We start from the raw sequence: 27,992 nt of genomic DNA, 5'->3' as shown, positions 1-27,992 counted from the left end.
TTATATAAGAAAAGATTAATAATATTATTATCAGTAGGAGTAGTATTACACCAAAAGTCATGGTGGAATTTTGTGTATATATATATATATATATATATATATATATACACACACACACACACACACACACAGTATATAGTTATTAACAGAGATATCTCCAAATGAATGTTGCAGTGGCCCCTAAAGATGATCATGATGTGTCATTCGTCTTGGTGTCAGGGATCTGAAGGCACCTGCACAGTCCAATTGCCTTTAGTAAATCAATTCCATAGACTAGCCAGCGCCTGGCTACATTAGTACTGTAAATGTTTAATGGGTGTGTTCAATAAAGACACGACAAATTAGCATGGGTTGTGTTTTATCCGCTTAAGCACATTGTGTTTGTCTATTGTTGTGAGGTACATGAGGGTCAGATTACATTTTATGGCAAATTACGCAAGAAAACCAGTTAATTCCAAGGGCCTACACACTTCCTTCATATTGCCACTGCATAACAAGGTCTGATTTCTAAAAAAAAAAAAAAAAAAAAAAAATTTCTACACTCAGGGCAGGAACACGGCTTCTCCCTTCATGAAACCTCTGATGAGTGTAAAGTTGGGTTATTCATGAAAACATTTTTCTCACTCAGGGAAGGAATTTGGCTTCCCACCTGTGTGAGATCTCTGATGTACAACAAGGGTCCATTTCTTTGAGAAACATTTCCCACACTCAGGGCAGGAATATGGCTTCTCACCTGTGTGAGATCTTTGATGTCTAACAAGGTCATATTTCTTTGAGAAACATTTCCCACACTCAGGGCAGGAATGTGGCTTCTCTCCTGTGTGAGATCTTTGATGTCTAACAAGATCAGATTTCTTTGAGAAACATTTCCCACACTCAGGACAGGAATACGGCTTCTCTCCTGTGTGAGATCTTTGATGTCTAACAAGGTCAGATTTCTTTGAGAAACACTTCCCACACTCAGGACAGGAATACGGCTTCTCTCCTGTGTGAATCCTCTGATGTGTGTAAAGATTGGACTTCTCTGAAAAACATTTCCCACACTCAGTACAGCAATAGGGCTTCTCCCCCGTGTGAGACCACTGATGTCTGTTAAGATGGGATGCCCGTGAAAAACATTTACCACATTCAGGACAGAAATGCGGCTTCTCTCCTGTGTGAATCCTCTGATGTGTGTGAAGACTGGACTTGCATGAAAAACTTTTATCGCATTCAGGGCAGGAATATGGCTTCTCCCCTGTGTGAGATCTTTGATGTATAACAAACTCTGATTTCCGTATATAACTTTTCCCACACTCAGGGCAGGAATACAGGCTCTCTCCTGTGTGAGATCTTTGATGTATGACAAATTTAGATTTCCGCATATAACATTTCCCACACTCTGGGCAGGAATATGGGCTTTCTCCTGTGTGAGATCTTTGATGCATAACAAGGCCCGATTTTCGTCTATAACATTTCCCACACTCAGAACAGGAATGCGGTTTCTCTCCTGTGTGAGATGTTTGATGTCTAACAAGGTTTGATTTCTGTAAAAAACATTTCCCGCACTCAGAACAGGAAAACGATCTCTCCGCTGAGTGAGACTGCTGATGTCTGTAAAGATGGGACAACTGTAAAAAACATTTCCCACACTCAGCACAGGAATACGGCTTCTCCTCCACGTGAATTCTCTGTTGTCTGTTAAGATTGGGGCAGGAATATGGTTTCTCTCCTCTGTGAGATCTTTGATGCCTAACAAGGTCCGATTTCTGTAAAAAACATTTCCTGCACTCAGGGCAGGAAAACGGCTTCTCCCCCGTGTGAGATCTTTGATGCCTAACAAGTGCTGATTTATGTAAAAAGCATTTGCCGCACTGAGGGCAAGAATATGGCTGTGTCCTCATGTGGGACCTCTGATGTACGTGAAGATGGGACAGTCGCGAAAAACATTTCCTGCACTTGGTACAGGAATACGGCTTCTTGCCCGTATGAGATCCGTAATGTTTAATGAGTTCGGATTTTTTTTTAAAACATTTACCACATTCAGAACAGGAAAGTGGCTTCCCACCCGTGTGAGATCTCTGATGTACAGTAAGACTGGATTCAGAGATAAAACTTTCCCCACATTCAGGACAGGAAAATTTCACATCCTCCTGAATTCCGGCACCATCCCTCACAGTACGAGGTTGCTCAGAGTCAGAGGGATTTGATGGTCCATCCACACTGTGAAGTCCACCATCCATAGCTGAGCTCATTGTCTTTTCTTCTACACAATCTCTTGTGATGTCCTCAGCCTCCATTTTGCAGCTTCCAGGTAAAGTGAGATGATCCTTTGAGGGTTCCTCGATGGCGTATCCTGGAAAAATATAAAAACATGATCAATAGATACACGAAGGTGAGTTCATTTAAATCAATATTCCATCGGGATCAGGTAGATTTTAGAAAGCAGGTGTTCTCTGTGGATATCCCAATCAGCCGCGCTTCAGTAAAAGGTCCTTTGGTCCTCCTCCCAGATCACTTCTACATTTACACAGCCTTGTCAGAAGAGCAGGGACCAATGGAGACTGGGAGGTGCACGCACTTCACACAACCACAAGCCTAGGCACCGGGTCATGTGATCTCTGATATGGAAAAGATTCAAAAGTTCAAAAATGCAGACCCCTTGGCATAGAACAAGAGGCCATAGGTCTAGGCTTCTGGTGACAAGCAGTACTGGAGGGTGTTTGGAGAAGTCGTTTCTGTTGCAAATATAACTGTTTCAGTTTTCTATGTTCCTCCTTACTTTTCATCCCAACGAGCCTGTTAATAGAGTTTTAGGTTAACCTTTAGCTAATAAATGTCAGCTCAAAAAAGAGGGACCAACCTAAGATAGCACTACTGTAACTAGGATTGAAAAAACAATCTCACACTGCTATCTGAACCCCAGAATATACTTAAACAGAGATGAGAATCAGTAGGTGTTCTGTCCCACCTATTTGTATTTTTTCTGTGTTGTATTGAACTGCATCAGGTTCAGGGGTGTATCATCCATTAGTGCAGGGTGTTCATTGAATACGGGCCCCGAAGAAGAGGGGGGCCCACTGTGACCCACACTGCAACCATGGACTATTGTCCCTGGTTGACAGTCGGGGATGATCGTGTGGCAGGGAGGCAGTTGCAAGCACCGATCTCCCTGTATAGCTTTTCAGCTGACAGCCGCTTCTCCTCTCTCTCCTGTGGCTGTCAGCTAAAAAACTATACAGGGAGATCGGTGCTTGCAACTGCCCCCCTGCCACATGATCATCCCCGACTGTCAACCAGGGAGCCGCTTCTCCTCCTCTCTCTCCCGTGGCTGTCAGGTGCAAAGCTACACAGGGAGATTCAGTGCTTGCAACTGTCCCCCCTGCCGCACCGAGCATCCCCCCACTGTCCTGTGTCCTCCTCTGGCCCCCCTGTGTGCTCCTCCTCCTCTGACCCCCCCCTGTGTACTCCTCCTCTGGCTCCTCTTCATGCCCTCCTCCTCTGCCCCCCCCCCCCTGTGTGCACGCTATCTCCGCCCCCCCACCCATGTTCTCCTCCGATCCCACTGCAGCTGGCTCCCCTCTTTTCCCTCTTCGCTCTCTATCCTGACAGATCCCTCCAGCAGCCAGCGGGAGAAAGGAGGAAGGGGCTGGTAAACATGTCATTTACCGGGCCCTTCCTTTTCTGAATTGGACACAGTGAGCGATGGCTCCTGTGTCCTTTGATAACTGAGTATATTAGAAACTGTGTTTACTATGCCTCAGTTTATGAATGAATAGGAGCCGCTGTCTCTGTTCATTCATCTTCAATGCTGAGGCTGCTGAGAATAGGACTGGGGAATCTGTGCCTTCAGTCCCTTTCTCTGTCTCAAAAGGGGAGATATCAGGGGTCTGTTTAAACCCCTGATATCTCACCAAAGCCCACCAACAGGGCTGATTAAAAAAAAAAAAAATTACAATAAATATAAAAAAATAAAATTAAACTAAATTATAAAAAAATTGTAAATAATAATAATAATAAAAGTAAAAAAAAACTACTGATACCACCCCCTCTGCCCTACCGACACTGTCTACTACCAGCCCCCAAAAAGCATTGTGAAAGTCTTTTAAAATTGAAAAAAATCCTACAGGACACCATCAACTGCTCTACTGACACCGTCCACATACTGCGCACTCCTTTCCTGTACATACTACAAACTACCCACCAACGTCCACCACACACTTTCCCTTACACATTCCCTGTTTAACTATACCACATTCTGCACTATGTAAATCTCAGACTCTATTAAACCACACCCCCTTTAAGCCATGCCTAATATTTAGCTAAATTTATACCATGCCCACATTTCGCATTCAACAAAGCCTAGGGCCCACTTTTTTCCTCACACGCGGGCCATGATACGACCCTGATCAGGTTACTATTGTTTGACATTTGCTGAAATCCAACAGTAGTTTAGGGCCACTACAACTGGTTTACAAATGTGATTTGGTATCTCCCTCTGCCCTCCTGTTTAGTGCTAGTTGGTTCAGTCCTAGCTAGACCGTCCCTGTTTCTGTTCCCTCAGTTAACCTCCCTGGCGGTATGATTATTTCAGATTTTTGGTGCTGAACGCGGTACCATTATTTTGCATGGAAATTTGTTTTTTTATATTGTAGGTCTGTAATTCTTAGGAATAACTCACTTAAATCTGTCCAAACCAGAGTCTAGTAGACATCCCGGGTATGATAAAGTTTGAAAAATGAAATCATAAATTATAATATAATAAATAACTATAAATAATTATACCAAATAATAATATAATAAGAACAAAAATTATTTAATAATGTAATCAAATCAAAAAAAACATTGAAATTTGCTCAGTTGCAGAATTGTCACTGTCATTAATTTTCAGTGTTTGATGACGGATCTCCCCACAAATCACTATCTCTCAATTCTGCGAGTGATTCTAATTTATTATCGCTGTTTTCTACCTGGTCTAAAACCACGTTTGATGTAAAAGGATGGTTTTGGTTGCTATGGACAATCTCCAGTTTCCAGGCAGAAAGAACAGTTTTTATAATATAAAACTACATGCAGGGCACTGGACAAACCACTAGGGACAAAAGGGATGTGAAATAATTACATACAGCAATGTAATCTGTAAGATTTCAGTATACTGTATGTAATGTGTGTGTTTCACTTTTTGAATTTGGCGCCGTTCTCTGTCCCCATGCGTCGCAACGCTGGCAGAGAACGGAGCCCGGCTCCATGATGAATCGAGTAGAGGACGAGACGCTCACACTGCGGGGAGACATCGCAGGATCCAGGGGACAAGGTAAGTAAGCTCTTCCTGGATCCTGCGATGCGATCCTGAGTCTGGCTCGGGGGTTACCGCTTTTGGTTCTGAAATTCCACCCTGAGCCAGACTCGGGAATATCGCCAGGGAGGTTAATGTTAGTTCTGCTCAGAGACAGGGCTTAGGAAACTGATTGTTTTCTTGCCCTTCAAAAGACTGTCTGTACTGCAGCTAGCTTAAGTTGCGTTGAATTCTACTTCTGTGTCTTATTGAAGATTTAAGCTGCCTGTGGATGGTGCCAAGTCAGCAGGTGACCCATACTCTCCAGACCAACTGAGTCTAGGGAGGTAGTTCAATACATAAAGCTGCCTTTGAAACAGAACAGTAGGGTTACTATGTACCCCTTTGTCTTTCACACTGGGGGGGGGGGAACTGAGGGCCTCCATTATTTTAAAGAGGGCTTCCAAGTTCTGATAAGCCTTTGCTCACAGACCCCCACAGCCAGCAGGCCAGGTTTGTGGGGATGAGGACCTTGTCCTTATCAACATGGGGATGAGGTTTTGTACCAAGGCGGGCACCCACACAAAGACCCCCCCCCCCCCCCATGATGAGGGTATGTGGCCTGGTATTGTTTAGGAAAGGAAGAGGGGGGCACATGCTTATCTCTCCTTTCTTTTGAAGGCAGGCTGCATGCTCAGATAAGGGTCTTGTATGTATTTTTTTTCCCATTGAATCCCCCAATAACATTCTATATCAAAGGTGCATTTAGGGCCATTAGAGTCTGGTATAAAGGCAAACCTAGGCTGTTCATTTACAAACAGTAGTAGGTGGCTGGGAGCTGTCATTTACCCACAAATCAAACGGCATTTTCTTCTCTGCAAATATCAGTTTTGATGTAATAATTAGTATACATTGTAATAATAAAATATTTTGATAGCATTTTTCTCCATATGGACATAAAGCATGTAGCAAATTGGTGTTGGGGTCATTGAAGAGACAGATTTTTCAGGCACTGCTATAGGCCGGGGTGAATAGATGTAGTTTTCAAAAACTCTCCTGTACAGATGTGTCACGTCACAGACTGGTTAAAGGGACAGAGGAAACCTCCACCTTCCCCCATCATGGTATTTAAAAATAAAATAAAAAAATAGAACTTTTAATGTTTCACATTATTGCAATCAATGCTCTCCACTCAATGGAACTAAATACAGAGAAGGGGGTTTATCTAAAAGAAAAAAAGATCTAATGTGCAGGACGGGTATCTATAGAAGGATGCGACTATTGTCAACCTATAATGTCACTAATCTCCCACCCTACTCTGGACCAATCAGTGTGCAGTAACAGAGCAATATATTATGTCTCACCTGTGCTGATCTCTGTAGAAGTGTCCTCCTCTTTGAATGTCCTCATCATTCCATCCTCCTCCGTATATTGCTGATCATCCCTCACATACGTCTCTTCTACTTCACCCTCAACTTTCATGGTCATCAGATCTTCACCCTAAACCAACAAAGCGGCACAAAATACCATTGTAAAGGATGCAATGCCATGGAGACTCACTAACCTTGTTTGGTGGAGGAGGAATGAGCAGAGGGCTTACTACGAGAAGGGAAAAAAAGTGTGGGAGAGAGACAGAGAACGAGAGAGAGAGAGAGAGAGAGAGAGAGAGAGAGAGAGAGAGAACAAGGGGGAGGAGAACGAGAGAGAGAGAGAGAGAAAGAGAACAAGGGGGAGGAGAATGAGAGAGAGAAAGAGAACAAGGGGGGAGGAGAATGAGAGAGAGAGAACGAGAGAGAGAGAAAGAGCACAAGGGGGGAGGAGAACGAGAGAGAGAGAGAGAACAAGGGGGGAGGAGAATGAGAGAGAGAGAGAGAGAGAGAGAGAGAGAAAGAGAACAAGGGGGAGGAGAACAGAGAAAGAGAGAGAACAGAGAATATTAAAAGAGAAAGAGGGAGAGAGAGAGAGAGAGAGAGAGAGAGAGAGAGAGAGAGAACGAGAGAGAGAGAACAAGGGGGGAGGAGAACGAGAGAGAGAGAGAGAGAGAGAGAGAGAGAGAGAGAGAACAAGGGGGGAGGAAACGAGAGAGAGAGAGAGAGCAGAGAAAGAGAACAAGGGGGGAGGAGAACGAGAGAGAGAGAGAGAGAGAGAGAGAGAGAGAGAGAGAGAGAGAGAAAGAGAACAAGGGGGAGAGAGAATGAGAGAGAGAGAGAAAGAGAACAAGGGGAGGAGAATGAGAGAGAGAGAGAAAGAGAACAAGGGGGAGGAGACTGAGAGAGAGAGAGAGAGAAAGAGAACAAGGGGGGAGGAGAATGAGAGAGAGAGAGAGAGAGAGAGAGAAAGAGACAAGGGGGAGGAGAATGAGAGAGAGAGAGAGAGAGAGAAAGAGACAAGGGGGGAGGAGAACGAGAGAGAGAGAGAGAGAGAGAGAGAGCGAGAGAAAGAGAACAAGGGGGGAGGAGAGAGAGAGAGAGAGAGAGAGAGAGAGAGAGAGAGAGAGAGAGAGAGAAAGAGAACAAGGGGGAGGAGAATGAGAGAGAGAGAGAAAGAGAACAAGGGGGGAGAGAGAGAGAGAGAGAGAGAAAGAACAAGGGGGAGGAGAATGAGAGAGAGAGAACGAGAGAGAGAGAGAAAGAGAACAAGGGGGAGGAGAACAGAGAACAGTAAAAGAGAAAGAGGAGAGAGAGAGAGAGAGAGAGAACGAGAGAGAGAGAGAGAAAGAGACAAGGGGGGGAGGAGAACGAGAGAGAGAGAGAGAGAGAGAGAGAAAGAGAACAAGGGGGAGGAGAACGAGAGAGAGAGAGAGAGAGAGAGAGAGAGAGAGAGAGAGAGAGAGAACAAGGGGGAGGAGAACAAGAGAGAAAGAGAGAACAAGGGGGGAGGAGAACGAGAGAGAGAGAGAGAGAGAAAGAGAGAGAGAGAGAACAAGGGGGAGGGAGAACGAGAGAGAGAGAGAGAGAAAGAGAGAACAAGGGGGAGGAGAAGAGAGAGAGAGAGAGAGAGAGAGAACAGGGGGAGGAGAACAAGAGAGAAAGAGAGAACAAGGGGGGAGGAGAACGAGAGAGAGAGAGAGAGAGAGAGAGAGAGAGAACAAGGGGGGGAGGAGAACGAGAGAGAGAGAGAGAGAGAGAGAGAGAGAGAGAGAGAGAGAGAACGAGAGAACAAGGGGGAGGAGAACAAGAGAGAGAGAGAGAGAGAGAGAGAGAGGAGAGAGAGAGAGGGAGAGAGAAAGAGAACAAGGGGGAGGAGAATGAGAGAGAGAGAGAAAGAGAACAAGGGGAGGAGAGAGAGAAAGAGAACAAGGGGGAGGAGAATGAGAGAGAGAGAGAGAGAAAGAGAACAAGGGGGGAGGAGAATGAGAGAGAGAGAACGAGAGAGAGAGAAAGAGAACAGGGGGGAGGAGAACAGAGAACAGTAAAAGAGAAAGAGGAGAGAGAGAGAGAGAGAGAGAACGAGAGAGAGAGAGAGAAAGAGAACAAGGGGGGGAGGAGAACGAGAGAGAGAGAGAGAGAGAGAGAGAAAGAGAACAAGGGGGGAGGAGAACGAGAGAGAGAGAGAGAGAGAGAGAGAGAGAGAACAAGGGGGAGGAGAACAAGAGAGAAAGAGAGAACAAGGGGGGAGGAGAACGAGAGAGAGAGAGAGAGAGAAAGAGAGAGAGAGAGAACAAGGGGGGGAGGAGAACGAGAGAGAGAGAGAGAGAAAGAGAGAACAAGGGGGAGGAGAACGAGAGAGAGAGAGAGAGAGAGAACAAGGGGGAGGAGAACAAGAGAGAAAGAGAGAACAAGGGGGGAGGAGAACGAGAGAGAGAGAGAGAGAGAGAACAAGGGGGGGAGGAGAAACGAGAGAGAGAGAGAGAGAGAGAGAGAGAGAGAAAGAGAGAGAACGAGAGAACAAGGGGGGAGGAGAACAAGAGAGAGAGAGAGAAAGAGAGAACAAGGGGGGAGGAGAACGAGAGAGAGAGAGAGAGAGAGAGAGAACAAGGGGGGGAGGAGAACGAGAGAGAGAGAGAGAGAGAGAGAGAGAGAGAACAAGGGGGGAGGAGAACGAGAGAGAGAGAGAACGAGAGAGAGAGAGAACGAGAGAGAGAGAGAACGAGAGAGAGAGAGAACGAGAGAGAACAGAGAAGAGAGAGAGAGAAAAAAACTAAGAGAAAAAAAAGAAAGAGAAAGAGAAAAGAAAAGAGATAGAGAGAGAGAGAAAAGATAGAAAAAGAAAGAGAAAAAGAAAGAGAAAAAGAAAGGAAAAGGTAGAGTTACTCCTTAGATCTATAATGTTTTTAGAATCAAATCTATAATGTTTTAGAAAATATTTTCATCTCATGCTAGCTTGTGCAAGTTTACCAGAAGTGCTAAGGCGAAGTAGGATGAGTCTGCGGTTAGAGTTGACATTTAGCTATATAGCAAGTTAAGAACATATATTGTGTGTTTTGGACATTGGCCTGAAACCAAGATGATAAGGTTAAATATTCTTAGAATTGTGAAGTTGAGTCTGTCTCTAGGCAGAAATACTATGAATATCTTTTAGGTTAATATTAATTGTATAACATAGTGCTTGAATGTGATTGGTTGTTCATGGGACGTTCCCCCTATACGACGCTTTCTTTGTATTGTATATATTCTGTGAAGCCGGGAAAAAAACATTGTATTCTTGATCATCCACACCTTGTGTATGGTATCTTGACTACCCGACCGGTCAGAGAGTTTTTCCATTGACCATCAATGTCCAGCTCGAGCACAGGAAAGAGGGGCTGAGATAGGACCATCTTTCAGAGAGAGAGAAAGAAAAAGAGAGAGAGAAAGAGAGAGAGAGAAAGATAGAGAAAAAGAGAGAAAGAGAAAAAAAAAGAGCGAGAAAGAGAGAGCATGCATGTCAAAAAAATCCACCCGTGTCCGGTGTCTGCTTCCTCCACTCTGTGTTTCCTCTTACGCCAATAGGATCGCCTAGCGCTTTGGCTAATCGGGAAACAGGTCTCAGGACCTGCCTTCTTGATTGGCGGGGAGGCACTGTAGTGTGAACATAGCAAAAATTCATTTGCTCTCCTAAAGGAAAACGCTTTTCACTTATGTCAACGAAGCAAAGATCAGATGCGTCCATTGGATTATGAATTGGTTTGACCTATTTCTTAAACTATGTCCAGTCTCCGAATGAACAACTCTATTTAATTAATAGTACTTTCCCATCCACAGTGTGATCCCCATTGGGGTGGATGGCTTGCCTGGAGACTGGACATGGTTGACCTCCAATGGATGCATCCCATTGTGCCAGTGTATCCGCACACACACCTGACCTGAGCTTTTGCCTGGAACAGGATATGCTACATAGGCTTCTGTCTCCTGTATTCCAGGTAATAATTGCAGAATCCCACAGTTATCTTTGAAATATAGGTTATCTCCCCTCGGGGCGTTTAGGCTATCTACCTTTAGTCCATTAATATAGGCACGTGCTAACTTAATCGATTGTTCGCTTAACCGGACAACAATGGTTTTGATATGTTGTTTTTCCCTTCTTTTCCTCTTTTTACCTTATTCTGTATGATATATATGGATTTAAGCTGAACTGTTGTTATTTGATCAGTATTTTCTTGTACTGCTCCATGTTTTAGTACTTTGTACAAGCTTACTTTATGTGTCACTTGTAATTTTCACAATAATTTTCAATAAACTTCTTTGAGAAAAAAAAATAAAAATCATTTGCCATGGTCACACAATTGGGTGGGATCAGGGCATACTCTCTGCTCCCCGAGCTAACCGTTTTATAAAGCCTATTAGAGCCTCTGGCTCTAATCAGGTGCTTAAAAAAAAAAAAAAGAGAAGAGAAAAAAAAACCCTGCCATAGGAATCTATGCACCCAGCGTCCTGAAAGGGGCCGGGCGCATTGATAGGGGGTGGCGGCAGGCAAACGGGGGCAGCGCCCGTGTGCCCTCAATGCATGGGCCGCCACTGCTGTGTAAGTTTTTTTTTTAAATGAGGATTGTAAGTACATTTTTAGAACTATCTTCAGGCCAGTCATGTGACTCGTGGCCACTTTACATCTCCAAGACCGAGCTTCTGCGGAAGGGGCTAAGCGGCCACATGATCTCCCCGGCTAACGTCAGAGGGTGATCTTGGCCCCTCCTGCAGTAGCCATGTATCGGAGCTGTAAAGTGGCCACGAGTCACATGACCGGCCTGAAGATTGCACTAAAAAGGTATTTACAATTCTTGTTTTTAGAAAAGACTTACACAGTGTGGTATGCCTGCCTTTAATAGAGAGGCTGGCAGTGTTTTAGTATTTTGATTTAACAAACACTTAGTAGATGGAGAAGGCCAAAGCTCAACTCCTGAGATGGCAGAGATATTCTCTGTGAAGGATTTCGATGTAGGGTGTGCGGAGCACACCAAGCCCCAAATTCACCTTCAGGAAGGCAAGCTTTTTAGGGAGAGAATGGATTTCACTGGGCAACTTGGAAGACCCCTGAGCGCAGTTGGCAGAGCTGAAGAGGATGGGAATAATCTGAGAGTCATCGAGTCCTTATGCCTCTCCCATAGTGTGGTTTGGAAAAAGAACAGTTCCCCAAGGCTATTCATTGACAATCTGCATCCTCAACAGTAGCCTGAGAAATGCCCCTGTTCTGGCCTATGCAGATCCAACTCGACTCGAGACACATGTTGATACCAGCAGTGAGCGACTGGGTGGAGAGTTGTATCAGGAGCTTGATGGACACCTACAATCTGTTCCCTAGATTATCCCACACACAAGCTAAAGTTCTTGCCTTAAAGTGGGCAATGGTAGACAAGCTGCAAAATGATCTGTATGGTGTAGACTTTGAGGCCAAGACAGATAATAATCTGCTCACCTACATACTCAACACGGCCAAGCTGGATGCCACAGGACTTTGATATTTGGCTGCCCTATCTGTGCTTCATATTAGCCTCAAGTATGATCCAGGGGTTGGAAAGAGAGATACTGAAGTCCTATCAAGGAGACCCTATGAACCTGAGACCTCCCCAAAAGATTAGACCAAACTGATGTCAAAAGGGGTCCAAGCTTTATGTCAAGGAGTTGGACATCATGTCAAAGAAGTGACAGGGGCTGAAACCATTAGTATACCTGCTGCAGCTGTTCCAGAGCACTACTGCGACCTCACTCTAGGTAAGACTTGAGGAAGGACCAGAAGAAAGACACTCTCTTCAATCTGACCAATGGGCCACCTCCAGACTTAATTAACCAATGAAATTGGTGAACATTGACTTCATGTGTCTAGAACACGATTTGTGTGGACAGGGAAATGTCCTGTGACAGACTATTTCACCTGTTACACCCAGGCATTTCAGACAAAAGACCAATGAGCATCCACAGTGGTTGAAGTCTTGGTGGAGAAGTTCTTCATTCAGCATGGATTGCCCCAATGAATCTATTCAGGGAAGAGACTTTAAGAGTCAACTCATCAGGAAGCTTCTGGATCCGTTTGGCCTTTTAGAAATCCAGAAATGTATATCACCCACAAAGGGATCCGTAGCCTGAGAGGTTCAACTGTAACTTTCTTAATATGCTTGGAACTTAAACTGCGGAAAAAACATAACACTGGAGCAGGCACATCTCTTCAGTTACGCATGCATACAACACAGAGAACAATGCCATAGGATATTCCCCATTTGTGCTGATGTTTAGAAAAGGTTGCTTGCCTGTTGACCTGTCGCTTTTGGCACCACATTGGATGTGTTGTTACAACCCACAGTGGATGTGTTGATCATCTCAGAAAGAACCTGAAGATGGTTTATGAGAAGGCCCAAAGTTGCATTAGATACCACAGGTCAGGGAAATAAGAGGAAATTTGACTTGGGAATTAGAGCCTAGGATCTACAGCTGGGCGATCGAGAGCTTCTAAGAAATTTTGGGTGTCCATAGAAAGCACAAGGTAGCTGGCCAGTGAAAATCCTAACCTTACATCGTCTCCAAGCAACTGTCTGGTTTGCAGGTGTATCAGATCCACCCGGAGGGGAAAAAAGATCCCATGAAAATCTGGCACCATAACCATTTTCCACATCAGGGAGGAGCTTTTCGAATGCCTCAACAAGCTGATCCATGTTTTGCCCAAGTGTCCTCTTCAAATCAGAGATCAGTAACCACAGTCTTCTTTTCCAGTTGGGGAGACGGAGGAAAACTGTGAAGAAGATGTCAGCATGGACTGGTTGTGGCCAACTGTGTCCATAGATACCACCCCATTTACCTCCTCTACTGAGACTAATTTTAAGGCCCTTAGGCCAGAGGCCGCTGAATTTGCACCTCAGTCCCATGAAGTAGAAAGACGTGAGGAGCCTGCTGAAGAGCCCCCAGGAGAAGAACTGTCTGAGCCAAAGGCGCAAAGAGCCAAAACGTCAGTACACCCCCAAAAAGACACCTATGACTTCCTAAGCCAAAGTTCTAAATTGACGGTGTCCAAAGCCCAAAGTTCCCAAGAGATGCCAGAACTTTCCAACGAGGCTGACATATCACTCCCTAGGCTTAGGTAAGGAACAGATTGTGTCCACAGCCCCAAGGTTTCAGAAATGCCAGTAACTTCCACTACAGCTTCAGTTAAAAAATGGTTAAAATTGAGACTCTAGCCCACTTCCTGAGACACCTTGGTGGGAGTTTCCAGTGCTTGCTCCCTTTGCAAGGCAGTCATAAAATTAGCTTAACCTCCTGGATCAAATTTGCATAATGTAAATGTGTTAATTTAATATCCTGTTTGTGTATTTCCATACCATGCAAAAAATTGGCTCCTTTTCTTTGGACCTGCTGTTTCTTTAGGGACCAAAAACGTTTGGGGGGGGGGGGGGGGGGGGGGGGGGAGTGTGCAGCCCTGGTCAGCATTGCTAGAAGAGAGGAGCAGCTGCAGTTTCATTGTTTCTGCTGCTGTCCTTGTTTGTGTTTACAGAAGAACCGACACAGTCGAGGGCTGAGAGAGATGAAATTACAACATTATTGGAGAGCGTGTGTGTGTGCGCGCATCTGCTTGCTAGGGAGACATCTATCACCACATCTAAGATGGAGAGAGGCCCCGCAGAGGACATTCCCGGGTATCTGGGATCATCACTGACCCTGATGGAGACCTCTACCCAGTTGTTGGAGAGAGCGCTGCTGTAATGCCTTTATTGGGCTGATGACGTGGAATGGAGAGGTCATCTGTTACCACAGGAGTTGGCGAGAGGCCACTGGCCAGCCCCACTACATCCCATTAAAAGAATCAGCATTTCCTCTGTAGGTCACAGTTCGGGTGCTTTTATTAATATTTGGAGGAACTTTGTCTCCAACATCAGATTTGGGCCCCATCCTACTGGTTAGTGGGGAAAAGGGTTGAAATGGATTGCCAAAGTACTATTGTGGTACTACTCCCTTTAAGCAGGATTATCCCTAGTATAGGATTTAGGGACCACTCTCTGTTCTATTTTCTTGCTTGTCACCAATAATATATCTTAAATACCATTGTTTTAAAAATTGTTTGAGCAGTTACTACTGCTTTCACTTCTTTTAAACTGCTGGGGTACGCTGTAAATTTGTAATAAATATGCCCTTTTCAGCCCAGATGTGTCAGAGTGCATGGTGCTACTAGCAGAATCATGGGCAAAGGAAACCGGGAAACAGCGGCACCTTCAGGGGTAAGTGCTACATTATTTGTAATATATATCTGCAATTATCACTTATCACAGTAAAATATAAGTATTTATGATTTGAGACCACACAAAAAAAATCTTGTAGAGTCCAAACATCGTCTCCACATTTCAGAGTGTTCAACCACTCTATGTCCCAGACATTCAACTCCACCCACCTGATGATGGTGAGGGATGGTGTGATCTTCCTGTGTGGAATCCTGGGAATACAGAGGACGGGGACATCTCTCTGGTGGCTTTCTGTAGCTTGATGACACCACCATGGTGCCCTGGTAGAGATCATTGTGTCCTTTTAGAGACTCCTCCATCACCCCATCCTTATCATCCTCCTCTTTTATCTCTTCTTTAATATCAACTGTAGAAGTACTCTGAATATATAATAAAAATTATATAAATTGTAACAATGCAGATAATGTACAGATCCTAATGATACTATCAGTGATTGTTCCTCATCTACCTGATGATGGTGGGGGATGGTGTGATCTTCCTGTGTGGAATCCCGGGAATACAGAGGACGGGGACATCTCTCTGGTGGGTTCCAGGTATTAGGTGGCTCCATCATACCCTTGTGTCCTTCTGAAAGCTCCTCCATCACTCCATCCTCCTCTTTATACTTTTCTTCTTTATCTTCTTTAACACGGTTTCCACTCTGAAAGATATAATAAGACATTCATTGTAACAAACATGCATCTCTTCTTCTTCTTTTAATCTTTGTAACCTCTCAGGTCTCCACTCTAAATATATTATAAAAATTACATAAAATTGTAACAATACAGATAATGTACAAATGCTGATGATACTATTAGTGTTTGTCCATCATGACGTCCTTGTAGAGATCCTTGTGTCCTTCTAAATACTCCCACTCCTCCATGGAGAAATAGACAGTGACATCCTGACACCTTATAGGAACCTGACACACACAATGATACAGTCACCATCCAGACACATCCCTTGTCTGTTACTGGATAATGTCCCAGAATTCCCGGCACCGCTCACCTCTCCTGTCAGCAGCTCCATCATCTTCTTGGTGACTTCTAGAATCTTCTCCATGTTGTGTCTCTCGGGTTTTATGGAGTCACATGGAGGCACTGTGATGGTCATATGATCTCCTGACTTCACAAGAGGAAATCTCTGTATTGAGGAACCAATAGGAATATCATGTTAGAATCCCAGAATCCTCATCTTTCCGGTCAAGTCTGTGTTTTATTAATACAGATAAGAATGATGTCATGTGACCTCCAAGAATCCTCCTCACCTCTCCGGTCAGCAGGTAGATGATCTCCAGGGTAAGTTTTAGTATCTTCTCAGTCATGTGACTCCAGTCCTCCTCCATCCTCATTGATGTGGTCATGTGATCTATGCAAGTTTTCTGTAGCGAGAGGATCTGGACTGTGTTGGTCATACAATATTAGAATGGTGATGAAAGTGGTGAATAAGCAGGCTGTCCCCCTAAGGAAATTGGCACATGTGTAGGGAGCTTCTTTCCTCCAGTGTTTTTATTCATACAACCCCATAACCTCCAGAAGGTTTTACCCCCTTGAAGAGCAGGACATTTTTTGCTATTCAGCACTGCGCTACTTTAACTGGCAATTGTGCGGTTACGTAACACTGTACTGTTTTTTTTCAGACAAATAGCTTTCACAAATCACAGAGCCGTCATCTCCTGTTTACTCGGCTCTCATTCGGCAGTCACATACACAGTCCTGTCTCCGCCATCGGCATTGGACCAGCTCGTGTGATAGACAGAACACTGGTCCAATGCCGGTGACGGAGGCAGGAACAAAAAATGATGACGGTGTTAGTCGAAACGTGTCGGTTGGACCTCCCTGCAGATATCGCTTTACTGCCTTTTTTTATGCCATACAAGTTTTATGGAAATGCGAGTGACCTACTTTGTGTTTATTAAAAACATTTTAAATGGGATTAACCACTTGCTTACTGGGCACTTAAACCCCCCTCAGTCCCAGACCAATTTTCAGCTTTCAGCGCTGATGCACTTTGAATGACAATTGCGCGGTCATACAACACTGTACCCAAATGAAATTTTTATCATTTTTTTCCCACAAATAGAGCTTTCTTTTGGTGGTATTTAGTTACAGCTCGGAGTTTTATTTTTTGCTAAACAAACAAAAAAAGATGCAAAAAAAAAAAAAAAATCATGTTTTAATAGTTTGTTATACAATTTTGCAAACGGGTCATTTTTCTCCTTCATTGAAGTGCGCTGATTAGGCGGCACTGATGGCTGCATTGGTGGGCACTGATGGGCTGCATTGGTGGGCACTGATGGGCTGCATTGGTGGGCACTGATAGGCTGCATTGGTGGGCACTGATAGGCTGCACTGGTGGGCACTGATAGGCATAGTTAAGGCGGCACTAATAGGCACAGATAAGGCGGCACCGATCGGCACAGATAAGGCGGCACTGATGGGCAAAGATGGGCACAGATAAGATGGCATGGATGGGTGGCACGGATGGGCACTGATAGGTACCACTGATAGATGGGACTGGTGGGCACTGATAGGTGGCACTGCTGGGCACTGATGGGCGGCACTGCTGGGCACTGATGGGCGGCACTGGGGTGCAGCACCTTTGCGGCAGATTGTGGGCACTGTGGGTGGCACTGTTGGTGGCACTGCTGGATGGCACTGTGGGTGGCATTGTGGGTGGCACTGTGGGTGGCGCTGTGGGCACTATGGGCACTGCTGGGTGGCACTTACTTTCATTCAGGATGGCACTGCGGTGGGCAGGTGGGCACTGGCAGGGGGCAGGTGGTCAGCTGTATTGCTGGCCGTGATCGGGACTGATGTCCCGATCACGGCCGCCGGTGATCGGCTTTTTTTTTCTCTCCTCGCGCTGTCAGCGCGAGGAGGAATAATAGCGGATTACCGGCTTCGTTCTGTCACATGATCAGCTGTCATTGGCTGACAGCTGATCACGTGATAAGGGGTCGGGATCGACCCCTTACACGGATCGGTGATCAGGCGAGTCTCATGGACTCGCCGATCACAGAGCGCGCCGCGCGCGCCCCTCAGGGGGCGCGCAGGCCGCTCGTAACCGGGACGACGTCAATAGACGTAGTCCCGGAAATGTAGGTCCGCGCTAATGCCGTCATTTGGCAATAGCGCGGATCTCAAGTGGTTAAACTATGCGAGTTTTCTATTTGCATGACTTATGCCTGAATACCAAGCTTCTACCTCCCATTTGAAGTCCTGGAATTATATGGTGCTTGCCTTTAATGGTCTGATGGTTTATTGATACAGCCATACCTATCGGGTTCATCCAATTGACAAACCTTTTTATGACTTGGGTGGCGAAAGCCCCGCCAGGTCAACAATATCTGGAAAGCCTCCCTCTTATCACGGTGGTGTCTTCCTATCTTCAAAGAACTACATTTGCAATTTAATTTCTATATTTGTTCACTGGATTAGGGTTTCACCTGGGCTTGAATATAAGTGCACATTATGAAGAATGTGTGCTGAATGACTATTTGGACTTTTCCTAATAGACTTTCTTTATATGTTTATTTTATTACATTACTATTATTATTATATTTTTTTTTGGTGGATGCACTTACTATTTTGTTTTGAGATTATACACTGTTTACACATTATCTCCCAAGGGTTTATGTTTCACACTATTGATATTGTATTTATGGTAACATAGCGCTACACTTTTTCTCACATTTTATTGATGCTTTTGGTCTATAGCAGTGTTGGCTGCTAGGTTACACTATAACAATTTATTTTTGATTTCACAGCGCGGTATATATATATATATATATATATATATATATATATATATATATATATATATATATATATATATATATATATATATATATATATATATATATATATATATATATATATATATATATTTCAATGTTCTGAAACCTGAAGGGATCAATCTAGGTTTCCACACTATATATGTGTGTATCATCATCTGCTGAAAATAAAAGACGTCACAGTGACTATGGAGGAAGAGGACGGACATGACGGGGGGTTACTGGGTGTAAATAAAAAATAAGATTTTATTACCTCCTCTACTGCCACTTCCAGCAACGTCTTCAGTCTACTTCCTCCCGACTCACTTCTCACCTGGAACTTCCTATTTATACCGACATCACTTCCTGCCTGTGTTCCATAGAGACTTCCTGTCTCAGTAAAAGGGAGATCAACACCTTGTGGAGCTCAGAGGAACTGCAGCCCCAATAAAGTTTCCAATGTACACTATGAGCAAGACTTTGTCATTGGTGAGCCTAGGATTTTGGCTACAGTGCTATCAGGATCCAAGATTTTGCGCAGACTGTTGAAACGCTGTCTGGATTCCATCACCAGGCGCTGCAATTAGATACCTCCCAAATTTTTGAGATGGGTACGAGTGAAACCTATTAGTAAAAGTATGTAGACATAGGACACACCCCCTGGCACGCCCCTTTAATAGACAATTATACAAAATGTTTTAGTTAAACCGTATATACTTGAGTATAAGCCAAGTTTTTCAGCCAATTTTTTAGGCTGAAAAACCCCACTCGGCTTATACTTGAGTCAGGGCAGGGATACCGGACATTAGGCTGCTTGCTCTGGGGCCACTTTTAACTTTAGCTCTCCCTCCCTTACACAGCGGGAGACCGATGTGTCTTGGAGCTCAGTGTGACGCTTTCGACCGCACTGTGACAAAAGTCCTGCCCTCTCTCCCCCTCCCTTACACAGCGGGAGAACGCTGTTTCTCAGAGCCGACTGAAACTTTCGGCCGCGCTGTGACAAAAGTCCCGCCCTCCTCCTAGACCAGCTCGTGTATTAGACAGAATAATGCATCTAACACGACGAGCTGGTCTGGGAGGAGAGTGGGATTTTTGTCACAGGGCAGCCGAAAGTTTCACACTGAGCACAGAGATACAGCGGGAGATGCCCGCTGTGAAATCCAGGTACTGGAATGGGCACACAGTCACTACTAGGGAGATTTCAATGACGGGCACAATGAGGCAGCAATGATGGGCATGAGACTACTATGATGGGCACTGTGCGGCTGCGGTGATGGGCACAGTAAGGCTGCAATTATGGGCATGGTGAGGCTGTGGTGATGGGCACAGAGGCTACAATGATGGGCACGGAAAGGCTGCAATTATGGGTATGGTGAGGTTGCAGTGATGGGCACAGTGAGGCTGCAATGATGGGCATGGTGAGGCTGCGGTGATGAGTATGGTGAGGCTGCAATGATGGGCATTTTAAGGCTGCAATGATGGGTACAGTGAGGCTGCAATGATGGGCATGGTAAGGCTGCGGTGATGGGTACAGTGAGGCTGCAATGATGGGCATGGTAAGGCTGCAATGATGGGCATGGTAAGGCTGCGGTGATGGTTACAGTGAGGCTGCAATGATGGGCATGGTGAAGCTGCGGTGATGGGCACAGTTCTCTATTTTTCAATCAGAAAAAGTTCTGATTGCCTGTACAAATTCCGACGTGCAATATTCCTATGCATGCTCGGAAACAATTTGACACGTGCTCGGAAGCTTTGAACTTCATTTTCTCGGCTCGTCGTAGTGTTGTACATCACCGCGTTCTTGACGGTCGAAAGTTCAGAGAACTTTTGTGTGACCATGTGTATGCAAGGCAAGCTTGAGCGGAATTCCGTCGGAAAAAACATGCAAGTTTTTTTCTGACGGAATTTCTGATCGTGTGTACGGTGCATAAGAAAATGGAAGTGCATTGGATAAACCGTTTGGACACATTGCAGCCCAAAGGTTTAAACACTGACTTTGATTTATATTTGTTCCTCTGACAGTGTTCACTATCTTTGAATGGCTATAGATATACATGTGTTTCTTTGATACTTAACCACTTCCCACCCGGCCACTGCATATAAACGGCCGGGTGGGAGCTCTCTACTCCTGACAGGACGTTCCCGAACGTCCTGTCAAAGAAGCGGGATCGCGCGGGCGCGATCCCGGTGCGCGCGTGTCCCCCGCACACGCCGCATCTCGGATCGGCAGGAGGGCAATGTAATTTGCCCTCCTGATCCGCACGATGGCTGTGTCTAATCACAGCCATCGTAAGTAAACAAAGGGGGATGGGCGGCAGATAACCGGTGATCGCGCCGCCACGTGCCCGCGCAGCGGCGCGATCCCGATCTGCCTGAGACCCCCGGAGACTGGAGAGAAAAATACAACAGGAGGGCCATGTGATTGGCCCTCCTGATCACATGACGACTGTGTCCAATCACAGTCGTCATGTAATGTAAATAGAGAGCAGTTGTAACTGCTCTCATCTCTTCCTTTCCTCACACAGAACCTGTCAGTGAGGAGAGGAAGAGAAATCTTTGCTTCAGCCGGGAAGATCAGTGAGTTTTCTAGCTGTTTGTCTGCTGTTTACCCACTGATCTCCCAGCTAGTGTCCCCCAAAACACAGTGTCCCCCAAAACACAGTGTCCCCCAAAACACAGTGTCCCCAAAAACACCTGGCACATCAGCCCGCCATCTGACACATCAGCCACCCGCCATCACCAGGCGAACCTGCCCGCCATCACCAGGCGCACCTGCCCCGCCATCACCAGGCGCACCTGACCCGCCATCACCAGGCGCACCTGACCCGCCATCACCAGGCGCATCTGCCCGCCGTCACCAGGCGCATCTGACCCGCCGTCACCAGGCGCATCTGCCCCGCCGTCACCAGGCGCATCTGACCGGCCGTCACCAGGCGCATCTGACCGGCCGTCACCAGGCGCATCTGCCCCGCCGTCACCAGGCGCATCTGCCCCGCCGTCACCAGGCGCATCTGACCGCCCGTCACCAGGCGCATCTGACCGCCCGTCACCAGGCGCATCTGCCCGCCGTCACCAGGCGCATCTGCCCCGCCATCACCAGGCGCATCTGCCCGGCCATCACCAGGCGCATCTGACGCCCGCCATCACTAGGCGCATCGGACGCCCGCCATCACCAGGCGCATCTGACGCCCGCCATCATCAGGCCCATCTGACGCCCGCCATCAGGCCCATCTGACGCCCGCCATCAGGCCCATCTGACGCCCGCCATCAGGCCCATCTGACGCCCGCCATCAGGCCCATCTGACGCCCGCCATCTGACATCTTCCGCCCGCCACCTGACATCTGCCCGTCAACATGACTAAAAGGTCGTACAGCGCAGAGGAGGCTTTCCAGATCCTCCAGAGTATGTCGGACGAGAGTAGCAGGGAACTCTCTCCGTCAGACTTGGATAGCAATTATGAGCCAGTGGAAAGCAGTGGCTCCGAGATGGAAACCGAGGAAGATAGAATCCTAACAAGGAGAAACGGGAGAAATGAGCAGGCGCGGACATCAAACAGCAGCGCACCACTCCAGGATGATATGCAGGCATCCACCAGCAGCGCAGCACTCCGGGATAGGCAGGCATCCACCAGCAGTTCTGCAACCTTCCTTGAAGATAGGCCAGATACTAGCAACGGAGCATCCCATCAACGAGGCAGTGCCCATACTAGCCTTCCAGATGTTCTGCTGTATCCAACATGGCTGCCCGATACGTCAGTAGAACCTGTTATTCCCCTTTTTACATCCCAGCCAGGCCCTCAGATACAGACGGAAAATGTAACCCCACTTTATTATTTTCATTTATTTTTTACCAATGATCTCCTAACCGACATTGTGGAGCAATGTAATCTATATGCCAGCCAACATATAGCCAACAATCCCAGTTCCTCCTATGCCCGTCCTTTTTTTTGGAAACCCCTCACCGTGGAAGAATTTAAAATTTTCCTTGGCCTAACCCTCAACATGGAGCTAACAAAAAAAAATGAAGTCCATTCCTACTGGTCTACCCAACCTATCCACCACATGCCGGTCTATTCATCAATTATGCCCAGAAACCGTTATGAGATGATCATGAGATTTTTACATTTCAATAACAATGCCCAATGCCTCCCTCGAAATCATCCCAGTTATGATAAATTATTCAAAATTCGGCCCCTAATCAATTTTTTTTCCGCCAGTTTCAAACAGATGTTTACCCCTGATAAAAGTATTTGTGTGGATGAATCCCTATTACACTTCACTGGGCGACTTGGAATACAACAATACATGCCCAGTAAAAGAGCCAGACGTGGGGTAAAATTTTATAAGGCGTGTGACAGGGCCACGGGTTACACATATGACTTCATAATTTATGAGGGAAAAGACCGACAGCTAAACCCCCCTGGATGCCCTACCTACATGGGAACAAGTGGCAAAATTGTCTGGCAGCTGATCCAACCATTGCTTGGGAAAGGTTACCACCTATATGTAGACAATTTCTACACAAGTCTCCCACTTTTCCGCCATCTATACCTAAAGCAGACTGTGGCCTGTGGGACAGCACGGACCAACCGCAAAGGCTTCCCACAGATATTGGTCACCAAGAAATTAAAACAGGGTGAAATGGCCAGTATGCGGACTGACGAGGTACTAGCGGTGAAGTGGAGAGATAAAAAAAGAGATGTCTACATCCTTTCCACAATACACAATGACACCTTGGTGGAACTGCAAAGAAGAAAAGGCCCCATCCAGAAGCCAAAATGTATCCACGAGTATAACTTATACATGGGGGGGTGGATATGAATGACCAGATGATGCAGCCCTACTTGGCCACCAGGAGATCACTGTTTTGGTACAAGAAAGTCGCCGTTTATTTGATGCAACTGGCCATGTTCAATTCTTATATTAATTTTTTCTAAGAGCACCCAAAGTTCCCTGACCTAAGATTCCAAGAAGATGTCATCACAGCCCTTGTCTATCCCCATGGCCAACCCACTCAACTAATTCGGTCTGATGCAGTAGCCAGACTCCATGAAAGGCACTTTCCCGACATCCTCCCTCCTACCCAAACAGGTCGCAAACCGCAAAAAAAATGCCGTGTGTGTACAAGTAGAGGAATTCGCCGTGACACCCGATACTACTGTCCAGACTGTCCCTCCCAGCCAGGCCTCTGTATTGGAACTTGCTATCGAAGCTATCATACTTCACTAAACTATTAGTAAAGTGAAGATGATTTCTTTCCAGTTTCCACTTTCTGCCATTTCTGTGTATGACCCGGACTGCTAGACTATGCCTCTGCCAAACATATTTCTGCCTTCAACGTGAATTGACCTCGGCCTGTTAAATGACCATGCTTTTTGCCTGCCTCCTGAACTGATCATTTGCCCTGCCACTGTACAGCACAGGGGTCTCACATGTGAGGGGCTCCAGAAATTTTTTCCGAGTGGAGAAAACCTTTTTCTCCAGGTTTTTCGTTTTCTCGGATTAGGGTCTGGAGACTCGGAGGCTTCGTAGAGATTTGGGTGGGAAGAAGCCTCTACCCCTGTCCTCGGGTCTTACCTGACCAAGGCCCAATGTACAAAGTGCTGCCTGCTGCCATCTGAACTGGCCCTGCCTTTGCCTGCCACCTGAACTGGCCATGCCTGTGCCTGCCACCTGAACTGGACATGCCTATGCCTGAACTGCCTGCTAAACCTTGGACTGTACTGAACCATGTTCATAATTTTCCATATCTGTCTGCTGCCTGGACAATTCCTGGACATTTCCTTTGGCTGTCTAGAAAATGCTTTGACTGCTCTGGAACGGTGTCCCTGCCTGCTAAAACCACAGGTGAGCCTTTTTTTTACCCTTTGCTCAGCAGAATGTATTTTGGTGTGTAATTCTTGGTGTGTACATGCTATATGTTAGAAGCCTGAAGGTGGTACTTGTATGTTGGGCTTCTGTATGCGGCCAGGCTGTGGAAAAGTCTGACACATGGGGTATCGCCATACTCAGGACGAGTAGCAGAATGAATTTTGGGGTGTCATTTTGGCTATGTACATGTTATGTGTTAGAAAGATCTTCTAAATTGACAACTTTGTGAAAAAAAAATAGGTTTTCATTTTCTTTCCACGTTTTCCAAAAACTTGTGGAAAGAAATTATATGTTCAAAAGACTCATTATGCCTCACAGAATATACATTGGGTTGTTTTCTTTCCAAAATGGGGTCACTTTGTGGGTAATTCCATTGTCCTGGTGCTCCAGGGCCTTCAAAAATGTAATAGGTACTCAGGAAATGAAATGTGTTTCATGTGTTGAAATGTGTTAATTTATGCCTTTAGAACGCCTGATGGTGCTACATGGATGTTGGGCCTCTGTATGTGGCCAGGCTGTGGAAAAGTCTGACACATGGGGTATCTCCATACTCAGGACGAATAGCAGAATGTATTTTGGGGTGTAATTGCAATTATGCCTGCACCATGTGTGAGAAATAACTTGTAAATATGATAATTTCGTGAAAAAAAAAAAAATATATATATATTTCTTAATTTTCCAAAGCATTGTGGGGAAAAAATTGCAACTTCAAAAAATTCACTACGCCTCTTACCAATTATCGCAGACTGTCTTCTTTCCAAAAAGGGGTCATTTGGGGGGTTATTGTACTGTCCTGACATTTTAGGGCCTTAAGAACTGAGATAGGCCATCAGTGCATTAGGATTGATACATTTTCAATTATGCATAGCATGGCTTGTAGGCTCTATAACTTTCACACAAACCAATGATCATACACTTATCAGGATTTTTTTTACCAAAGACATGTAGTAGAATACATTTTGGCCTAAATTTTCGCCAAAATTAGATTTTTTTGGTTTCTTTTAAAAGAGAAAGTAGAAAATTTTGTTTTTTTTTCAAAAAATTCGCTCTTTTTTCGCTTATATTACAAAAAATAATAAATGAAGTGGTGAATAAATACCACCAAAAGAAAGCTCTATTTGTGTGAACAAAATGATAAAAAATTCATTTGGTTACAGTGTAGCATGACTGAGTAATTGTCATTCAAAGTAAGAGAGCACTGAAAGCTGAAAATTGGTCTGGGAAGGAAGGGGGTTTAAGTGTCCTGTATTGAGGTGGTTAAAGGTGTTTCTATTTATATATGTATACATTTTTTTTTTTTGTAGCATTAATAATAGATTATCTCAATGATGTTGATTATACACATGTATTTTTATCCTGTAGATGGATTGATGAATTATTCTATCAACTCTATCTTTGCCTAGTGAGGAATCAAATGCACCTGTGACCGAAAGTCGCTCCAGATACTTAATTGATTAACACTTAATGATAAGGAATGTAGTATTTTATATAGACTAATTGATTCCAGCTTATCTTAATGATTTGATTAATTGCTTATGCTAATGAGCTATATATATATTGAGTGATATGTATTGCCAGTTGTAGGTATGTGGTTGTGAAGAAGGGTGTTAGCCATGTGAGCCCAAAACGTTACCAGCCCTGAATTTGGAGAGCACCACCCACTGTTTTTTTTTTTTTTTTTTGGTGGGGTCATGCACTATATATGTGTGTATCATCACCTGCTGGAAATACGTCACAGTGACTATGGTGGAAGAGGCTGGACAGCAGCTCCTCTGCTGCTACTTGCCAGCAATGTCTCCTTTCTACTTCCTCCCAACTACTTGCTCATCTAGAACATCCCATTTATACCTGACATCACTTCCTGTCTGTACCCGACATCTCTTCCTGTCTTCCATAGAGATTTCCTTTCTGGCTAGAAGTAAGATCACTACCTTGTGGAGCTCAGAGGAATTGCAGTACTAAAAAATGTCTCATAGTATGAACACCACCATGTCATTGTTGTCAAGTGTCCTTGTTGTTGGGCTGTACCAGGATTTTGGCTACGGTCCCATCATGTTTACATCCATCATGATCCAGGACTGTGCAGAGTGACAGCGAGGTGATGACTGCTGAAACACTCTCTGGGTTCCATTACCAGACACTGCAATTATAACAGACTGTTGGGAGCGATGATCTCCTTTCTGACAGTGAAAGTATAACTCTGACATCAGCAGAGAGGCAGCGGAAGTGCGTGATCGGGTAAGTACCACCACTGACTACTAGAGATGGGCCGAACACCCCCCTGTTCACACCAGAACTCCTGAACACAGAAAAAGTTCTGACCCGAACGGTGAACCCAATTAAAATCTATGGGACCCAGACTTGAAAAATCAAAAGTCCCCATTTTGAAGGCCTTTTGTCCATAAAAAGGGTATGGGGGTCTAGGTAGTGCCCTGGGCGACATATCAATGCAAATTTTTTTTTTTTTAAAGATCATTTTTACAGAAGCAGTGATTTTAATGATGCTTAAAGTGCAACAATAAAACTGAATATAGTGCCTGGGAAGTCCCCTTAGTCTGCCTGTAAAGTGGCGCATCTGTAGCATGTATAGAAAGTGCTGCAGCAAAACTGACATTTCTAAAGAAAAAAAATAATAATGTATGAAATGACATTTACTGTAAAAGAACTTAAATAAAAATGGCATAGCGCCCAGGGCCGATCCTAGGGTCACAGAAGCCTGGGTGCAGAAAAATTTGACGCCCCCACAAATTTTTCCATGGCAACGACTCAAAACACAGAGATGCTCCCGTAATGGGTCTTTATTACCCTGGGATCCTCCCACGATATCTTAACAATAAACAAAATACAGGAAGAGAAGCAGAGTACTCTATTGGAACCTGGAGGGGGGCCTCTCTGATGGACACAGAGAGGGCTTCTGTTAGAGAGTCTGTTAGAAAGAGCCCCCAGACATACTGCAGACATGATACAGAGATGGTCACAGACTGCAGACATGATACAAGAGATGGTCAGAGACTGCAGACATGATACAAGAGATGGTCAGAGACTGCAGACATGATACAAGAGATGGTCAGAGACTGCAGACATGATACAAGAGATGGTCAGAGACTGCAGACATGATACAAGAGATGGTCAGAGACTGCAGACATGATACAAGAGATGGTCAGAGACTGCAGATATGATACAAGAGATGGTCAGAGACTGCAGACATGATACAAGAGATGGTCAGAGACTGCAGACATGATACAAGAGATGGTCAGAGACTGCAGACATGATACAAGAGATGGTCAGAGACTGCAGACATGATACAGGAGATGGCCAGAGACTGCAGATATGATACAAGAGATGGCCAGAGACTGTGGAAATGATACAAGAGATGAATGCATCAAATGCAGCCTCATCAGTTCCCACCAATTGCAGCTTGCCAGAGCCCACCAAATGCAGCCTACTACGTACCTGTCACCCTCTATTACTGTCAC

General features: G+C 45.2%; 2 protein-coding genes across 2 annotated transcripts in view; both read right to left on the bottom strand.

Annotated features, from left to right (window-relative positions):
* Nucleotides 1–289: 289 nt before the first annotated feature.
* Nucleotides 290–27,992, bottom strand: part of LOC143989275 (uncharacterized) — a 56,823-nt gene continuing 29,120 nt past the window's right edge. Inside the window, exon 9 of the mRNA XM_077489350.1 lies at nt 290–2,124. Coding sequence (XP_077345476.1) covers nt 621–2,124 — 1,504 coding nt within the window. The 3' untranslated portion in view covers nt 290–620. The remainder of the gene's footprint in view (nt 2,125–27,992) is intronic.
* On the bottom strand, nt 15,679–19,625 carry LOC143989272 (gastrula zinc finger protein XlCGF66.1-like). The gene is made up of 4 exons (XM_077489348.1): nt 18,920–19,625; nt 16,138–16,331; nt 15,879–16,013; nt 15,679–15,792 (listed from the first exon to the last, which is right to left on the bottom strand). Exons 2-4 carry the CDS (start codon nt 16,282–16,284, stop codon nt 15,685–15,687), a joined length of 390 nt encoding a protein of 129 aa, XP_077345474.1. The 5' UTR covers nt 16,285–16,331; nt 18,920–19,625; the 3' UTR covers nt 15,679–15,684.

The sequence above is a fragment of the Lithobates pipiens genome, unplaced genomic scaffold, assembly GCF_037356315.1.
Source record: "Lithobates pipiens isolate NorthernLeopardFrog02 unplaced genomic scaffold, aLitPip1_a1.2 Scaffold_18, whole genome shotgun sequence".
NCBI classification, from domain to species: Eukaryota; Metazoa; Chordata; class Amphibia; order Anura; family Ranidae; genus Lithobates; species Lithobates pipiens.
This window is presented reverse-complemented; position numbering and strand designations above follow the sequence as displayed.